This window comes from Siphateles boraxobius, unplaced genomic scaffold, assembly GCF_051911475.1.
Source record: "Siphateles boraxobius isolate OS27281-9 unplaced genomic scaffold, OSU_SipBor_1 75, whole genome shotgun sequence".
Lineage (NCBI taxonomy): Eukaryota > Metazoa > Chordata > Actinopteri > Cypriniformes > Leuciscidae > Siphateles > Siphateles boraxobius.
The window spans coordinates 2,095,543-2,114,392 of NW_027509203.1; the positions used below are offsets into that span (position 1 = coordinate 2,095,543).

Sequence of the window (18,850 nt, forward strand, 5' to 3'; positions counted from 1 at the left end):
ACCCCAATATAGCCAAAGAGAACAGGGCTGAGTGTGGCCGGCAGGGGGGAGACTCAAGCACCACCACACTCAAATAAGTAATAAGAAATACACACACACACACACACACACACACAAAAAAAACCCAAATCAGATTCACCTTCACACACGGTGCACATACACAGCACAAAATAATCCACAAGTCAAGCCCCGCCCATTTGTTCTTGGCCACTCAACCCCTGATGCAAAAAAAGACATTCACATACATAGAATAATTACATACACAAAAGAAACTCTTATGCAAACTAACAAAATTAACTAAATAAACACTTGAAAGAAAACAATACAATGAAACAACCAGACAACACACAAACACCGTCTTGTTTTTCCATTTTATTCGGCCGCTGCCAGAGTGAAATAATAAAAATGACGGAAATCCTTCTGTCAGGTAAACGTCAGGTAATCCCAGCACCGGAATCCACTTCGCTACTCAGCAAAATCTCCTATATGGGTTGGAATGAGATCGTAATTTAAGAGAAATATCATAGAGCATGACGCGTATACAAATAACCGCATACTTGGGGTGCGAGGAATCCCAGTCACGGCAGTCCTTAAGTGAAAGATCGACGCGCACACTGAAGAGGCTACAAACACATCGGCCGTGGGAAACAAGACCCGGTTCTCCTACATGCCATCAAAGAGACCAAACAACCAATCTTCCCGTATGCCGACCCAGCATGTGGAACCGGAAAAGCAGGACGAAACTCCGTGACGCACTTCGATACAAGACCGGTATAGGCTACACACCCTCTTTAGCTGTGTAGGCGTATCCACGGGTGTGCCAGGGTGTGCCGGTGCCACCCACAGTGGCAGCTGGCACACCTAAAAATAGATGCAAAATTATTTTTTAAAAGTCTTAAAAAATATATTTTTCTAAACTTGGACTATGGTTGTTTACTTAAAAATTAAAATACATTTTAAATGTGCAAATATTGTAATTATTATAGTTAAAAAAATATCTGCCCAAATTCGGACTGCCAACCAATCCGCAAACAGCCGCTGACTGACGTAACAAGGTGCTGTTGAGGAACGCGCAGCTCATGAGGAGAAATGGAAACAAGCACAGTTCACACAAAGAAACTAACATTTATACAGCGGTTAAAAAAATCATGCGGAGTTTTTATATTTATAACATGTGATATGATACAGTTAAGCAACATAATACGACCACGAGTGCTGAATACCATCACAATTGAAAATGTGACACTGATTTCATATGACAGTTCAATAAACAAGTAATTAATATCAAGTCACTTACATTTTAGACACAATATTGGCTGTTTTTGTTCTATTTGAGCAGCGAAAATAGTTCAAAACAAAGATCACAGCAGAACCACAGCGCAGCTCACCGGAAAACATAACCGCATTACTGAATGATTCAGCGCTTCGAATGAATCGGTTGAGTCAAAGATTCAACGACCCATTAAACAACTGCCTCATTGCTGAACGATTCAGCCGTTTGAACGAATCATTTGAATAAATGACTCAATAACTCACTCATTAAGACGGTCACCTGCCACCCCCTACTGGTGGTTTAGTTTCGTGTTTAAAAGTAGGCTATAATTCTATTTTTTATATTAAAAAAATATTTAAAACAACATCATAACATTATTTAATGCTGTTGTAATATTTAAGTGTAAATTAATTAATTTGATTGGTAACAGCCATATAGTTTCTTTTTATTTCAATTGAATTTATTGATCAAATTTAAGAATTTAAAATGAAAGGTGAAGCACATATTTAAACCGATTAGGGAAAAATGCTCGTTATAAAGGCTAAAATATCCTAAATATGCAGATTTAAATATGTAAAAGCTGATTGAACACTTATGAGAATATTGCGTCAGAATAAATTGTATTTACAACACAAAAAAAATCACATTTTTTTCTGGACAACCAATTTTTTACTTGGACGAGTGAATGACCGATTTTTATATTACGTAGCCTAGTTGACAATAAATGTGGCACACCCAGTTTTCTTATGCACACCCAGAGACGCTTTTCTGGCTACGAAATAGACCTGAAGCAACCAATAGCGGCCCAAAGCCAACATCTTTAGCCTACTGCCACACTTATGTCCACAAATAATGTGTTCCTGTTTGTGATGTAGGCCTACACGTGATTAAAACGTTTTATTGACGTTCAGGTCTGACCAATTTTTGACCTTTTTAGAACTATTGTCAAGATGTGTAAACCTCAAGACTTGATTGACATCCCCGATGTTACACAATAGGTGTGTGATTATTTTATATGCAGGCTTATATATACACTTAAATAATGCAGAAACACATTTAAACACACAGATGACGACGCATTTAGACGTCCAGTGACGCGTAGAAGAGACGTGGTATTCACGGTCAGATGACGTCGAAGACGTCCGTTCAACTTTCATTTTGGAACTATTTTACAACCATGACGGGACGTGTCGGACGGACGGATTTTCAACGGTCATTAAACGTCCAAATGTTTGCTGGGTTACTCTTGCCAAGCTCTGATTTCTGAGAGATGCAAGCAGACGGATTGGCGCTCGTTTCATTTTTACTCTCACTCATTCACTTCACTCATTGCATAGAGATTTTAGAAAAGGTATTTGGCTTCGGGAACACCCCTAATCTACTCCAGTAAAAACAATTCTGGAGGATGACCCACCCACATGTTCTTGCTTCCGACGCCCATGTTTAAGGGCTTTGTGTTTGGGTAACTCCTCTAAAAAAAAAAAAAAAGTCCCGTCAACACTTGTGGAAAGAGAGTGAAGTCAGAGGCATTCCCTCACACTGATTGGACTGCTATATTAGGAACTCACAGTGCTTATATAAAATCTGACACATTATGTTTAATGTTCAGAAACACTGCTGCTTACACAGTTTTAGTTCTTCCGCTACTTTCAGTTCGTGTACTCTTTATGGAGAACATTCGTAAAAAGCTGGTGGTGGTTGGGGACGGGGCATGTGGAAAGACTTGTCTTTTAACCGTTTTCACCAAAGATGAATTTCCTGAGGTTTACGTGCCCACCGTTTTTGAAAGCTACGTCGCGGACATTGAAGTGGACACTAAACGAGTCGAGCTGGCTTTATGGGACACGGCGGGACAGGAGGACTACGACCACCTGAGACCCCTGTCTTATCCACACACTGATGTCATTCTCGTGTGCTTCTCAGTGAACAGCCCGGACTCTCTAGAAAACATCCCAGAAAAGTGGGTGCCGGAGGTGAAACATTTCTGTCCTAATGTGCCCATCATTTTGGTGGCGAATAAGAAAGACTTGCGAAGCGATCACAATGTAAGAAGTGAGCTGTCGCGAATGAAACAGCAGCCCGTGAGAACAGAGGACGGGCACGCAATGGCTGCTCGCATCGGGGCCTGTGACTACATGGAGTGCTCTGCCAAAACCAAGGAGGGGGTTCGGGAAGTGTTTGAGGCCGCTGCTCGAGCCTCCTTGTCCTTACAGAGGAGAGCAAGACTTCTCCTTACAGAGCAGAACAACATCACCGGCTGTTTGAACTGTTGCAGACTGATGTGAAAGTCACAGAACACGCTCACTCAAAAAATGTTGGGTTGTTTCTGTAAACAAATTGTTGGGTTGATTGTGCTGGGTCAAAATGCTGGGTTGTTTGGGGTACTGTAAACCCATTATTGGGTTGCTTATGCTGGGTCGAATGAGTTGTAAGGGGGTCATTCACGAATAAAAAGCTGGTTGGGTTATTTTGACCCAGCAGCTGGTTTATTATTTTTTCTTTCTTTGCGGAACTTTCTTCACTTCTGACTCGAGGATGCTGCCACTCGGGCAGTATTTTATGGTAAGTTAATATGAATATGTAGGCTACTATATTTTTAACAAGTTGTGGTAACAGCAAGCTAATTTCACTGTTCAACATACAGTTTTTGATATGGAAGTATGAGGGGTGACGTATTTATTCTGTAAAACATTAAATAGCCACAGGTAGCCGGTTAGATTGTTTGACAAAATGCCGCATCGTTAAATCCTTAGTTGTTAACCAGCTAAATCAGCAGCCTTTATGAAATATGCAGTTTAAATTGTAAATTCATCACGTAATTATCGTATTCATTGTGCACGTTGTGTAGCTATTTAAAAGGAAAGTATTTTGAATGGAACCGTACAAGCGCAGTAGTCCCTCACAGGGCTCGCGCACGTAAAAACTGCGGGAAATTAGTCTCTAGTGAGTTGTGTGTGGAAAGTCTGCGTGCATATTTAAAGGGGCAATGTGTAAAAAATTTGAGTATCTATTAACAGAAATGCAATATGACATCCATAACTATGTGTTCAGTGGTGTATAAAGAACTTAGTTAATAAACCGTAATGTTTTTATTACCTTAGAATGAGGCATTTATATCTACATAGGCGCGGGAATCCCCTTCTATGAAGGTCGACATATTGTGACGTCATGTTTCTACCGTAGCCGACAGCGAACAAACAGCGTTACAGAGCGTGTTTCATTACTACCTTGAAAGAGAAGCCGCAGAAAGCTAGAAGCTAGCCATAAACACCGTGAGTAGTGACTTTTCTCTTGTCAGTGGTGTAAAATATGTAGTTGGATTGTTTCATATAACTTAGTTCTTCTCACTCGCTGTGTTATGGCTTTGCTTTGTGGGGATAAATGTGCTGGTTACGTTCGTGAGACACCTGACTAGTACTCTTGTCATTGACCGTAAAAAAGTTACAGGAATCACCAACCCGTCGATCTTGGAAGCATTTTAAGTCGATCGAGTTCCCGAAATCAGAGAAAAAAGCCTATTGTGTGTAGTAAATGTGTCTAGGGGATGCGGAGGCGCGCGCGCGCTGTTACAATCACGTCATTTTTGCCGCGCGCACCTTTGGGCTCATGCGGACGCGTAGAGTATAAACAAGGCTTAACGCTTTAACCAGCTCAGCCACAGTAACAGCTCATATTGAGCCAGCTAAACGTTTACTACCCTGTTAGAAAAATATATATAGTTGCATAGTTTCATGTGGTTCTTCTCCCTCGCTGTATTATGGGTTTGCTATGTGGGGGGAAATGTGCTGGTTACGTTTGTGAGACAATCAGCTGATTACTATTATTATATTATATATTAAGACCCTTGATCCTCACCTGACTATGGCTTTGTAAACTTTATCCATGATGTGGTTTATAATGGACTGTGGTACAGAAACAGTGACACTGTTACAGACTCTTGATTTACTCTGGCTATTCTCTGCCGTCTCAGACGACGATGTGTTTGTCCAGTTTCAGGCACTGTAGCTTCTTCGAAAGGGAGGGGTGAGCGGTGGGCTGAGCCTCAGTGCAACTCGCAGCCAAACCGCTAGATGTCGCTAAAAATCACACACTGCACCTTTAAGAAATAGCTACTCGTCAGAAGAAGCGACTGGGTAAGTTCCAGCACAGTCTGCGTGTGTCTTCTGTAATGTCTCTGTCGCAGGGGCGGATCTACAGGGGGGCAGGTGCCCCCCACTCTAGAGCCTTGCCCCCCCAGCTGCCCCCCTAACTTTGATGATCCAAATAATGTACTTGTAAAAACAACTCGCAAGCTTCTCAAAACAGTGAACTAAACGATACATTTACCAAAATTGAACAATTAAATTTTTATTAAAGCCCCTCCCCTACCCCTCAAATACTTAGTAGGCTACCTCCCTGATTCAAACGTGCAGAGCGGCGTTCGCTCAGTCTGGCTCTCCCACACTCACACACACACACACACACACACACAGCGAGTCTGCTGCGGTGCGGTGGCCCTGCAACCCAACTGGAGAGACTGAGCTGCCCCAGAGCCTCTGAAGGTGAAGTGAGTTTCCCCAGCTGTAGTTAAACACACGTTTAACTTAGTTACATTTTTAATGAATGCAGTGTATGCTAAAGACGATCCAGCATCCGCAAAAACAGCGAGTCTATTACCAGTGTTGGGCAGTAGCGTCGCTACAAGTAGTGACGCTACTAGTTTAACTACATTTCTCAGTAGCGTGGTGGTAGCGTCGCTGTTTTCTGAATCAAATAGCTTTTCAGTTGCGAAGCTCTTTTTTTGATCAAGTAGTGCGGTAGCGTCCACACAAGCTAACGTTACATTTTCCCAAGCATTTCTAAAGCTCAAGCTCAAATCGGAAATACAACTGCTAAGTATCACTGATCAGTTAGTGACAGTGACTTCTTCTTCTTCTTGGTTTACGGTGGTTGGCAACCATAGGGCCATATGATTTCATTTAGTTACCGCAATACGGAAAACATGGACTGAATTGCGATATCCATGCATTAAAATTTTTTTTACTGTATAACGCGGAATTTCACGGAATTTGTCAGATCTTGGATGAAAAGATGGTAAGTAGCCTAAACTTAAATAAAATCGCGATATAGACTAGTGTTTGTGAATATTAAACTGCTTAAAGACTATTTAAAAATGAATCATGCATGTTCTGCGTGTCTCTGTGAATGAATGGCTCAGACGCTCGGATTCATTTACCACACACTAAGCACCCATGACGCTTGCGATGTTTTCAGTGATGGATCGATGAACTTCATCTACACAGCCCCTCTGAGAGTCACTTTAGCAGCATTTTAGCTTTATTTGAGAAAAACTATCGTCATATCAAAAATACTAAACAAAACAGAGACTCAAAGGTCTAGCTACATGGCAACCTGTCAAAATAAAAGGTTGGTTTTAACCTTTGAAGAAAGTTTTGCTTAAATCATTAGGCCTAAATGTAAAATAATTGGTCATTACAATTTAAACCATTAAAAAAAAAATATTTTATAGAGCCCTTAAAATGTAATTTATTTAAAAACGTTAATAAATTATTGTTAAATTATATACGTTTCATGATTTCAATTAATTACACGTTTTTGATTACTAAAATGTTATTTAACCATGCAAATCGGAGTCCAGAAAAATGGAAACAAAATAAAACTGAATTTGAATGTGCGAAAAAATAAAACAGATTTCATAGGGCCCTACAAACCAGCTTTTTGGTGCATTACCACCACCTTCTGCTCCGTATGGTGTGACATCACGTACCAGTATCAATCCTTGGGCTGACACGTGAGAAATGGAAAAAGACACCTGGTTTTGTTATATTTTTATATAGTTATATTGTCATGAACAACCAGACAAGGTTAGATCCAAACGCAGCGTGAGTTTATTCACAGGGTAGTCAAACAGGCAATGGGTCAAATACACAGACAGGAACAGACTAGACTAGGAAAACTAGGAAACGCTCGGAGATGTACACAACAGTGAAACAAGACTTCGCAAAGGACAGAGGAGAAACACAGGTTTAAATCAGGAACTCAATAACCAATAATGAAACACAGCTGAACATAATAACATAATGAGTCCATGGGGAAAAACATAACACAATGAGAGAGTGCCCTCCAGTGGCTCTCGAGGGCACTACAGCTGCCGATCGTCACATAACCCCCCCTCTAATGAGCGGCTTCCAGACGCTCCTAAGAGCTCCGGGGGGAGGTCAACGGGGGCTGGGATGGAGGGCCAGGCCCATGCAGGGGAACGGACCCTGGACATAGACAAGGCGGGCCTGGGCCGTGGAGCGTGGGTGGACCTGACTGAACAGGCAGCCAGGGCGGAGCAAGACGAGGCGGAGGCCAGGGCGGAGCAAGACGAGGCGAAGGCCAGGGTGGTGAAGCCCCTGCAGACGACCATGGCGGCACAGCCCTCATGGTCTCCTCACCGGACCCCTGGCCCCCCCCCAAAAAATACTTGGGGAAATCCACGGGTTTAGGAAAGGTCTCCCGGAGCTTAAAGGGCGCAGGCAGGGCGAGGCGCAGAGGCGGGGCCGGCAGGGCGAGGAGTCTGGTTACGCTCACCGGAGCCTGGCGAGCTGAACGAGTCCTCTTCCTGCGACGGCGAGTCACTGGGCTAGATACCTTCACTTGGCTAGATTCACTCGCTTGGTTTGATTCAGCACTGGACGCATTTGACTCGCCGCTTGACTCGGCTCTTGACTCGCCGCTTGACTCGGCTCTTGACTCGCCGCTTGACTCGGCTCTTGACTCGCCGCTTGACTCGGCTCTTGACTCGCCGCTTGACTCGGCGCTTGACTCGGCTCTTGACTCGCCGCTTGACTCGGCTCTTGACTCGCCGCTTGACTCGGCTCTTGACTCGCCGCTTGACTCGGCTCTTGACTCGCCTGACACAGTAGACTCGGTAGACTCACTTGACACAGTAGACTCGGTAGACTCACTTGACTCGGGATCCGGTTCACTTGACTCGGGACTCGGTTCACTAGACTCGGGACTCGGTTCACTAGACTCGGGACTCGGTTCTCCTGACTCGGGACTCGGTTCACTTGACTCGGGACTCGGTTCACTTGACTCGGGACTCGGTTCACTTGACTCGGGACTCGGTTCACTTGACTCGGGACTCGGTTCACTTGACTCGGGACTCGGTTCACTTGACTCGGGACTCGGTTCACTTGACTCGGGACGGCTCACGTGAAGCTCAGGTTCGTTAGGGCTGACGTGGAGTGCGGGCTCGGAAGAGAAGTCGAGAAGCGCGGCCGCGGGTTCGGCGGGGCTGACGTGACGTGCTGGTTCGGCTGGACTGGACGGGACCAGCGGGGCAAGCTCACCCACAGTGAGAGCCGAACCACTCAGTAGAAGAGCCGTGTTAATATACCGCCTTAAAGTGCTGTGAGGCTCTGGGTTGGGCATCAATGAGCGAAGCGGTTCAGACAACCCTCCGCGGAACAGGTTCGTTAGAAAAACGTTGTTCATACACGTATGATGAGAAAGTTCATAAAACTCCGCCACATACCATTCGAGAGAACGATCCTCCTGATGAAGTTGCATTATCTCAGCACCCGTATCTGTGCTCGGAATCGCTGTGTGAGCTCGTCGAAATACCTCGCTGTTGGATTTTACCGGGAGAGCTTGGCATGACATCGGGATCGGTCCTGGGCCAACAACTGTGGAGACGGGTTGATTCTGCGATGGTCCCGGTGGGGAAACACGAAGACCGCGAACCATCTTGGCCAACCTCTCCAACGACGCGGTGAGTTGATCCAGTTCATCCTGGTGTACGGCGGCTGACTGGGAGGCATACAAGGCTGACATGCTGCTGGATCTGGTGTGGCGAAGTCTTCTGTCATGAACAACCAGACAAGGTTAGATCCAAACGCAGCGTGAGTTTATTCACAGGGTAGTCAAACAGGCAATGGGTCAAATACACAGACAGGAACAGACTAGACTAGGAAAACTAGGAAACGCTCGGAGATGTACACAACAGTGAAACAAGACTTCGCAAAGGACAGAGGAGAAACACAGGTTTAAATCAGGAACTCAATAACCAATAATGAAACACAGCTGAACATAATAACATAATGAGTCCATGGGGAAAAACATAACACAATGAGAGAGTGCCCTCCAGTGGCTCTCGAGGGCACTACAGCTGCCGATCGTCACATATATGATTTTATATAGTTATGTTTTTTTTTTTTGGCCAAATTGGTTTGGAACAGTTGTTGAATAAACAATTGACCTGACAATTTATGCCTGCCTATATGTTTGATTGACAATTTTATTGATCACTGAGATAGCACTGACTTGGAATTAAGTTGGTTCAATATAAAAATTAAATTTGAAAAAGTAGCTTTAGATGTAGTAAACTACTTTTGCCATATTGCTGTAGCTTAGCTTGCTACATTTCCCAGGGTGGTAGCTTCAGTGTAGTGAAGCTACATTTAATGTAGAGTAACTGCTAGCTTAGCTCACTACATTTTCTAAGTAGCTTGCCCAACACTGTCTATTACATTAGCCAAAATCAGCGGTCAAATCGCTCCCTCGTGATTTGTAAGAGCACTCTTCCCTTTGATTAGCCTAATTGTGATTTTTGTAAAGACAAGAACAGCTTACTAAAAAATATAAATTGTTTGTATCAATAACTGTAAAAAAGGCCCCCTTGTGGCCGCTAAGCGTCAGACACTTTACTGTGACTCTCTCTCCTACTGGAAGACGCCTCGCTTCACCTGGACTCTTAGCCAATCACAAGTTGATCCAAGATCGCTGCGCGCGGGTATTATTCTGTCAGAGGCTTTGCCATTAGTGTACGAGAACCGCACGGACTTACAACCTGCCTTGATTCAACTGCTTTATTCTGTGTGCGTCTTTACAAAACCACACACACATGTCAATGTACATATTCAATCAGGCAGTTGTAAATTCAATAAATACTTCCAATGAAGAAATCTTGTGTGATTCTGACCGATCACCCGCTGTGAGCTCTATCTAACGATCCACAAACTTTCTAAATCAAAGAAGCCAGTCCTCTTCTGCACAAGTGGTCCTTCGAGCCGGATCCAGAGCCTGCAGCGGAACAAGATGTCTACCACCTCGGATAAAGAGTCTAGTGCTCGATCTAGGAGGCAGCGGTCCCTCCCTAACTACTTGCAAGATTATGATTTGTCTGATCTCCCGTCCAGATCTCAAATCAAGGAGTCTTCTGAGTCCCAGCCCAGAGAGCAGCTAGACGAAGAGGACCATAGCAGACCTGAATCACGCTCTGCATCCCCAGAAGGTCAGCTGCACCACAGCCCAGCGCGACGGTCAGTTACCGATAAATGGGAATCTTCTGCGGATGAGTGGAGAAGGGAGTGTCACATACTAGAGCGGCAAAGGGAAGATCTCCTAGCATTAATGGAGGAATTGAAAATACAGAACGAGCAGCTCAGAGCCAGAGCGGAGCCCAGTAATTCCCGTTCAGAGCCACGTACTGTAACGGCCAGAGATAGACTTTACCGAGAAGGGCTGGATTATGGAGGTGCTTCAACCCGGTATAAATCAGTCTACCTCCGGGACATGGAGACACCACCACAACGGTCTTCGGACAGGCGTCATGACCACAGCAGAGAGACAAAGTACTACAGGGAATCAACCAGGTATGACTTTCCCTCACCTAAGCGCTCCCCCGAGCTAGTACGCACCAAGCACCAGGCCCCGCGACAAAGCTATGAGCCCAGGGAAGGGCGCTACAGTTCTCATAATTACGAGAAGTCCAGTCACCGCCCCTCACCTGAGAGCTACGCCAGCTACAGAGATTCTCGTTATTCCTTCAGAGAATACAGAGAACCATCGCGCCGAGGAGACTACTCTCCTGCATGCCGCTGCAGCTATTCTCCAGACCGGCGTGACAGACGCAGTCCCCCTTCACCTCGGGACCAGCCCAGGCGCAGACGCTCAGTGACTCCCCCTGGTGGACAGGAAAGAACATACAGAGGGCCCACTCCTACAATCCCGAACTTCAACCGTCCAAACCCAAGAGACTTAGCGAGACTCCGTATTGCCCTAGATAATCTCCTTCCTAGAGATGCTACTGAACGTTTCAAGTTCCAGATATTAGTGGATCATCTGAAACTGGAGGAAGCATTGTTAGTGGCAGATTCCTATAGCAATTCTGATTACCCATTCACTGACACTATGGCAGCTTTAAACCAACAGTACGGGCAGCCACACCAACTCGCCCTTCAGCGTATTGCTGAACTGATGGATGGCCCCAACATTCAGAGTGGAGACATCAAGTCATTCAGGTTGTTCGCCCTGCACGTAAGATCCCTGGTGAGCATGTTGGAGCAACTCGGTTTAAAGGGGCAAGTTGAGCTGGACTGTGGTTCTCATGTCACCCGTCTACTGGGCAAGCTACCGCATGACCTGAGGTCCAGTTTTAGGCGCAACATCCACCCTCTCCGCATTCCTATCCCCACTCTTCTGGACCTAGCAGATTGGTTGGAATACGAGCTCCAGATCCAGGAGGATATCGCACAATATCGATTGAGAAAGGACACTGGACATAAGCCTAAAGACCCCAAGCGTACTGTCAAGTCGTCACCTAGGGCCTCAGTTCTTATGCTGGGGTCTGAACCCAAATCGGTTAGGGAGCCGGCGAAATCCACTCCTCCAACCAGTCTAGATGCAAAGAAGTTCTGCCCATTCTGTGAGAACTACAAGCACACTCTGAATAGTTGCGCAAATTTCAAACTGCTCAGCATCACCCAGAAACGTAACTGGATTCAGGACAACAACCGATGTTGGCGATGCGGCAGAGAACACAGATCAGCTGAATATGATCTGAAGATGTGCTGTAAAACATGCAACAGCAGACACCTGCTTGCTCTGCACGATGTCAACGAGAGAAGTCTAGACAAGACTGACAAAGCTGAGAGAAGGCCTGACCAGGTGAATTCCAGTGTACTGAGTGCAGACCAATTGCTATACATTGGCAAGCCACCGCAGGGCCATCGTGTGCTCCTTAAGGTCAGTAAAGTGATCCTTCGCCATGGTAACCAGACTCTGGAGACATATGCTGTGCTAGACGACGGCTCTGAACGCACCCTGCTCCTCCAACCGGCTGTCCAACAACTGGGATTTGAAGGCCAACCCAAGGATTTGCCCCTGCGTACCGTCAGACAGGAGCTGCAAACGCTTCACGGGGCGGCTGTCTCATTTAGCATCTCTCCAGCCTGTTCTCAAGCCATGGTATACAACATCCAAGGAGCCTTTACTGCACCCAAGCTCAATCTAGGCCAGCATACGTATCCCTTCAAAGCACTGCAGAGCAAATACAGACATTTGAAGAAACTTTCTATTCCTTCATTCAAGGACATTGTCCTGCTATTGCTCATTGGCTCAGATCATCCCCACTTGTTCACTCCAGTTGAGCCAGTCATCTTTGGTCCCCCTGGTGCACCAGTTGCTGTCCGCACCCGTCTCGGATGGACGCTGCAAGGTCCGACCAACCATCTAAAGCAGTACCTTATCGAACAACGCTGTCTTTTCACCACCTTCGGGGCACCTCCAGCTGACATCTAACAGCATGTCGAGAGACTGTGGCAGCTGGACGTCCTCCCATGGCGCAGCGAAAAGGCCAGTACGAGGTCACGGCAGGACAAGGAGGCCCTTGAATGCTTGGACAAACAGACGATGCGAGTAGATGTTGATGGTGTCCATCGCTATGGTACTCCTCTCCTCCGCGTTAAGAACTTCCCCCAGCTCCGCGCACCAAAGGAGGCAGTACTTCCTCAGCTCCGAAATACGGAAAGGCGGCTGTCGAAGAACCCTGAAGCGGCCCAAGTCTACAACGCAGAGATCCAGAGACTTGAACAGGCCGGCTATGTGGCGAAACTAACCCATGGCACAGAGAACACCTCAAGCAGCTGGTACATCCCTCACCACCTTGTCGAGCACAATGGCAAGCACCGAGTGGTTTTTAATTGCTCTTTCCAGTACAGCGCTACTGACTTGAACAAACTCCTGCTCCCTGGTCCAACCCTTGGTTCACCTCTCCTTTCAGTTCTCTTGCGCTTCAGAGAACATTGTGTGGCCTTCAGCAGTGACATACGGGGAATGTTTCACCAGGTCAGGCTGCTTCCGGAGGATGAACTTTCCTCTGCTTCCTCTGGAGGGAGCTCAAGCGTGATGAACAACCCACAGTCTACCAGTGGAAGGTGCTTCCCTTCGGCACTACCTGTAGCCCCTGCTGTGCTACATACGCCCTACAGAAGCACGTCACCGACCATACTCAGCCAGCCGATGCAGTGAGAGACTCTGTGTTAAGACATTTCTCCGTGGATAACTGTCTTCAGAGTGTGCCTACAGTTGAAGATGCCAAGCCCATCATCGACAAGCTGCAGACTCTCCTTGCCGAGGGAGGCTTTGAGTTACGCCAGTGGGCCAGCAACCATCCAGACACCATCCGTCACCTCCCGGCTGAGGCGAGATCAGCTAGTGCTGAAAAGTGGATCGCCCAAGGTCACCCAGGTCAAGAAGAATCAGCCCTGGGCCTGCAGTGGGACTGTCGAGAAGACCCAGAGAGGGTCTTCTCAGAGATGTGCCGCAAGTATTGGCTACCAGGAGGGCGAGAGGCTATCCGCCGATTTCAGCGCAAGTGCCAAGAGTGTCAGAAATGGCGCGGAAAGCCACAAATCCCTAAAATGGCAGACCTGCCTCCATCCAGAGTTCGACTTTTCAAGCCAGCATTTTACTCAACAGGAGTAGACTGCTTCGGGCCATACTCGGTAGCGATTGGAAGGAGGAGTGAAAAGCGCTGGGGAATAATCTTTAAATGCATGACCACCCGAGCTGTGCATATCGATCTGCTCTCCAGTTTGAATGCAGACTCCTCATGGCTCTGAGATGGTTCATCGCCCGCAGAGGAAAGCCGCTTGAGCTAATCTCAGACTAGGGGACTAACTTCAGAGGTGGCGATCGAGAGCTCCGGGAAGCATTCGCCGACCTTGCTCCAGACATCAAAGCTCAACTCGCCTCTCAGCAGATCGACTGGAAGTTTAATCCACCTAATGCCCCCCACTTTGGCGGCTGCTGGGAGCGCGAGATACGCTCAGTAAAACAAGCCTTGCAAGTAACCCTTGGAGCTCAGCTTGTGACAGATGAGGTACTGAGAACCCTACTAGTTGAGATTGAGGGGATTCTCAACTCCAAACCATTAGGCTACACATCTGCAGACATCGTCGACTCTGATCCAATAACTCCCAACTCCTTGCTTATTGGGCGGCCAGATGCTTCTCTCCCGCAGGTGGTGTATTCTGACTCCGAGCTCCTAAGCAGTAGGCGTTGGCGCCATAGCCAGCTGTTGGCTGACCACTTCTGGAAGCATTTTATCCGTTTCTATCTGCCCAGCCTCCAGCTCCGACAGAAGTGGAATGCTGAAAACCCAGATCTGTACATCGGCAAGATGGTCCTCATCGTCGACCCGCAGCTCCCTCGCTCACTGTGGCCAGTGGGTACAGTGACCGGCGTCTTCCCTGGCCTCGACGGTAAAGTATGATCTGCGGAAGTGAAAGTTGGAGATCGGTCGTACACCCGCCCTGTGGCTCAACTCATCCAGCTTCCAAAGTTGTCAGACTAACCACTACCGGACGAGTGGGCGCCTTTTCTTCTTCTGCAGATTCCCTTCAGTAATCTGGGGGCGGCTGTAAAAAAGGCCCCCTTGTGGCCGCTAAGCGTCAGACACTTTACTGTGACTCTCTCTCCTACTGGAAGACGCCTCGCTTCACCTAGACTCTTAGCCAATCACAAGTTGATCCAAGATCGCTGCGCGCGGGTATTATTCTGTCAGAGGCTTTGCCATTAGTGTACGAGAACCGCACGGACTTACAACCCGCCTTGATTCAACTGCTTTATTCTGGGTGCGTCTTTACAAAACCACACACACATGTCAATGTACATATTCAAACAGGCAGTTGTAAATTCAATAAATACTTCCAATGAAGAAATCTTGTGTGATTCTGACCGATCACCCGCTGTGAGCTCTATCTAACGATCCACAAACTTTCTAAATCAAAGAAGCCAGTCCTCTTCTGCACAATAACGTTTACTGATGGTCGCCGTTACGTTACAACACACAATACAGTGCCAGTTAGGAGATCGATCATTTGATTAGCTAAGCAAATCCAATTCCTCTCAGATATCACAGCAATGAAACCAGGTTACAACTGGGGAAATAACAAATACAATTAGGATTATTATATTAAGTAGTCTAAACATAACTGGTGTGTGTGCATGTGATAAATCTTTCTGATTTTATATTTGTTATATAGGCTATTATTAGCTACATGGACCTACAGTGTAATGTAATACAAGGTAGGGGTGGAACGGTACGTGTATTCGTATTGAACCGAATCGGTACGGGCGTCACTGTTCGGTGCACGAATTTACACGGAGAATACACGGTATAAAAATAAATGAAACTCTAAATAGCGATAAAAAATCGCTCAATTCGCGTTTGGTCTGAACGCAGCATATTGAACAGACTGCGATGTCAATATTGCAATGCTAAACTGTGTGTGTACGCGCGCGAGAGAGGGAGAGGCGCGGGCGCGATCGAACTGTGTGTGTGTGTGTGTGTGTGTGTGTGTGTGTGTGTGGGTGTGTGTGTGAGAGAGAGAGAGAGAGAGAGAGAGAGAGGCGCGAGCGCGATCGAACAGTGGAAACAAAAACATACTCCGTAAACATATAATTCAAACTGCAAAGTGTTTACATATATTTGTGTACACTCGCAATAAAACACAATATTGTGCTTTTGTCACACTCTCTTGTCAAACTGTAACCTACAACTGTCACCTAACCAAAATCGCACGAACGGACGAACACACACACACACACACACACACACACACACACACACACACACACACACACACACACACACACACACACACACACACACACAGTTGTAGGCTACTTTTAAATTACACATTCTACTTTGATTAAAAAAAGAAAATCAAATGTGGTTTTTAATGGTAGCCTAGTATTATTTTATACGGAAATCAATTATTTTTAATTTAGATGAGGATAAATTTAGGGTTAATTAAAATTAAGAAAAACAAATATATTGATCTGAAATATGGCAAATTAATTTTAAATTCATTCAAACATACCAAACATATCACAAGGTCTTTGTCTTTTTTATTAATTTAATTAATAAACTAATTAAAGTATATAAAACTATTGTCAGTGCACTACAAATAAACTGGTTCTATGCCTTTATTAATAAAACTTATTTAAAAAATACAATGCTTAAGACATTTATAAAAATGCCTTCTGCATTTTTGTTTTGCTTTTCACTCCATTGTACCGAACTTGCACCGAACCGTGACGTCTGAACCGAGGTATGAACCGAACCGTGACTTCTGTGTACCGTTCCACCCCTAATACAAGGATAACCAGAGGTTTTCACATATTGACTTTTGCAGGCAAGAGTAGTTGAAGAAAGTAGCTGGAGCCTAACCATTAAGGCTAAAAGTCCTTGGACACAATTATTGTACTTTGTTTTTTTATATTTTCATTTTGCTTGTTATAATTTTACTTTTTAAAAGATGCACGGTTTTGTTTTGTTTGAACACTGCACTGGGCTTATTCCTGTTGTGAATTAAAAACCTTTGTAGTGTGTAAGGGCATGATTCAACAATAATACTTTGTTTGTGTGTTTGTTTTGTTAAAGCAATTCACATATAGGGATTCCCACCGTCTGCCCCTGCCACCCTGCCAAGACCTCTTGCCACCCCTTTGCCCCCACATGTAAAATTTTCTAGATCCGCCACTGCTCTGTCAGAAACACGATCGGTTTTGCCACAAAAAAAATGCTTTCAAGAGCTTGATAGTTATTTTTAGTAAATGTTTGACGTGCAATCTTTACAAACAACGACTGAAGAAAGGAGAAACAAATCGATTTCATGTTAAGCATTTTCTCGCCCTGAAAACCGATTAGCCTACAAGTTAAGAGTGAGGTAAGACTAATTTAGTAGGCTATTAAGACAGTGGACATGGACCAAGTGTGCGCGAATAATTTTTGAGGCCAAGCAATATTTCTTGCTATATTCACAACAGCGCCATCTTAAAAACCAGGGCAGAAAATCCAGAAATGCTACTTTAGAAATATGAATTGTTATATACAGCATACTATTTAAATGTTAATGCAACTTATGTAGGCCTATTATGCTTTTATAATTATGATTTATAATTTGAGCTGTCGGGTCCAATTTCACTGGAAATGTCTGTCTTTATACAAATAATATACAGCTATTATATCGCATGTCAGAGTACTGGTGATGGTGCTGCGTTTGTAGCGTGTTCTTACAGCAGTAGAATTTAAACTGGTCATCCACATCAAGAAAATAGCTACACTGCAGTTTTATGTTTTTAAACAGAGATGGCAAAAGTTATGGATTGCAGCTTTAAAAAAACCCATAAATGATCAAATGAAATTTTAAATGTGAAAACAAACCTGTAAATGAGAAAAAATGTACTGTAAGTAAACAACCATGAACAAAGAACAGAATTTTAACTGAAGAATAACATTCACATCCGTCTCTGATTAGTAGTGTAAAGGAATTTTGTAATTGAATATTGCAACACTCTAAGTGTTTGTATGTAATCAACAGGTCGGGACCAACATGGTTGAATAATTACAAAATGAGATGACTGGAGCATCAGGGATGCAACGAGGGGGACATGTCAGACCTTTGCCATTCAAGGCCATGCCATCGAGACCGAGTCTTTGCTGGAGGGTGTTGATCTTTGTTTCAAAACATTTAATTTTGTTTTTCATGTTAAATACACAAAGCAGTGTCTCCCCGCCTGGGATTTTCTCCAGCATGCTGTGTATCAAATTAATGGAAAAGAGTCCTCTGTAAAATTTGAGGAAAACTGTTGTTTCAGGCCCATGTGATATTTAGTCGCATTTTAAATGTATGTTGCTGTTCTTAATAAATCATCACATCTTAATAAATGAAATCATAATTGTATAAGAGTTCAAATTAGTTGCTTAATGACTTTTAAAGGTGCATTGTGTAATATTTAGGAGGATGTGTTGACAGAAATGCAATATCATATACATAACTATGTTTTCAGTGGTGTAAAGACCTTACATATACTTGTAATAACTGTGTACAAAAGAGTATTAAAGAAATGTATTAAAAATGTATTTAAAAAAATAAATGAGAATGAAATCACATATACAGTGGCCCTCTGGTTTATTGTATTACAGAGACAATAATTATTTTAATATTTATTTTATTTTTGACTAATTTTAATAGGCAATGAGACAGGAAATAACCCAGCACATGCGTAAGACTTAACCCAGCAAGAGGGTTCGTTTCATGGTTGGGTCAAATGAATGACCTAGAAATATGGGTTAAATGGTAAAAACCCGGCACTTGGGTCAAACCAACCCAGCGCATGTTCTGTCCAATAGTGACCCAGCGGTGTGGTTAAGGTTGGGTTATTTTTTAACCCTGCAGTTTTTAGTAAAGGGTCATTTTTTCAAAGCAAGTAAAGTATACAGTAGGGGAGAGCCGG

General features: G+C 44.6%; 1 protein-coding gene across 2 annotated transcripts; it reads left to right on the top strand.

Annotated features, from left to right (window-relative positions):
• The first annotated feature begins 2,790 nt into the window (after positions 1-2,790).
• Positions 2,791-18,506, top strand: LOC143724549 (rho-related GTP-binding protein RhoB-like). 2 transcript variants are annotated; one of them, XM_077217692.1, is made up of 3 exons: positions 2,791-3,835; positions 5,264-5,406; positions 17,935-18,506. In XM_077217692.1, the coding sequence occupies exon 1, from the start codon at positions 2,875-2,877 to the stop codon at positions 3,556-3,558; it is 684 nt and encodes a 227-aa protein (XP_077073807.1). In that variant the 5' UTR covers positions 2,791-2,874; the 3' UTR covers positions 3,559-3,835; positions 5,264-5,406; positions 17,935-18,506. The 2 variants fall into 2 exon arrangements, with proteins under 2 accessions (XP_077073807.1, XP_077073808.1); XM_077217693.1 differs by lacking the exon at positions 5,264-5,406.
• The last annotated feature ends 344 nt before the right edge of the window (positions 18,507-18,850 follow it).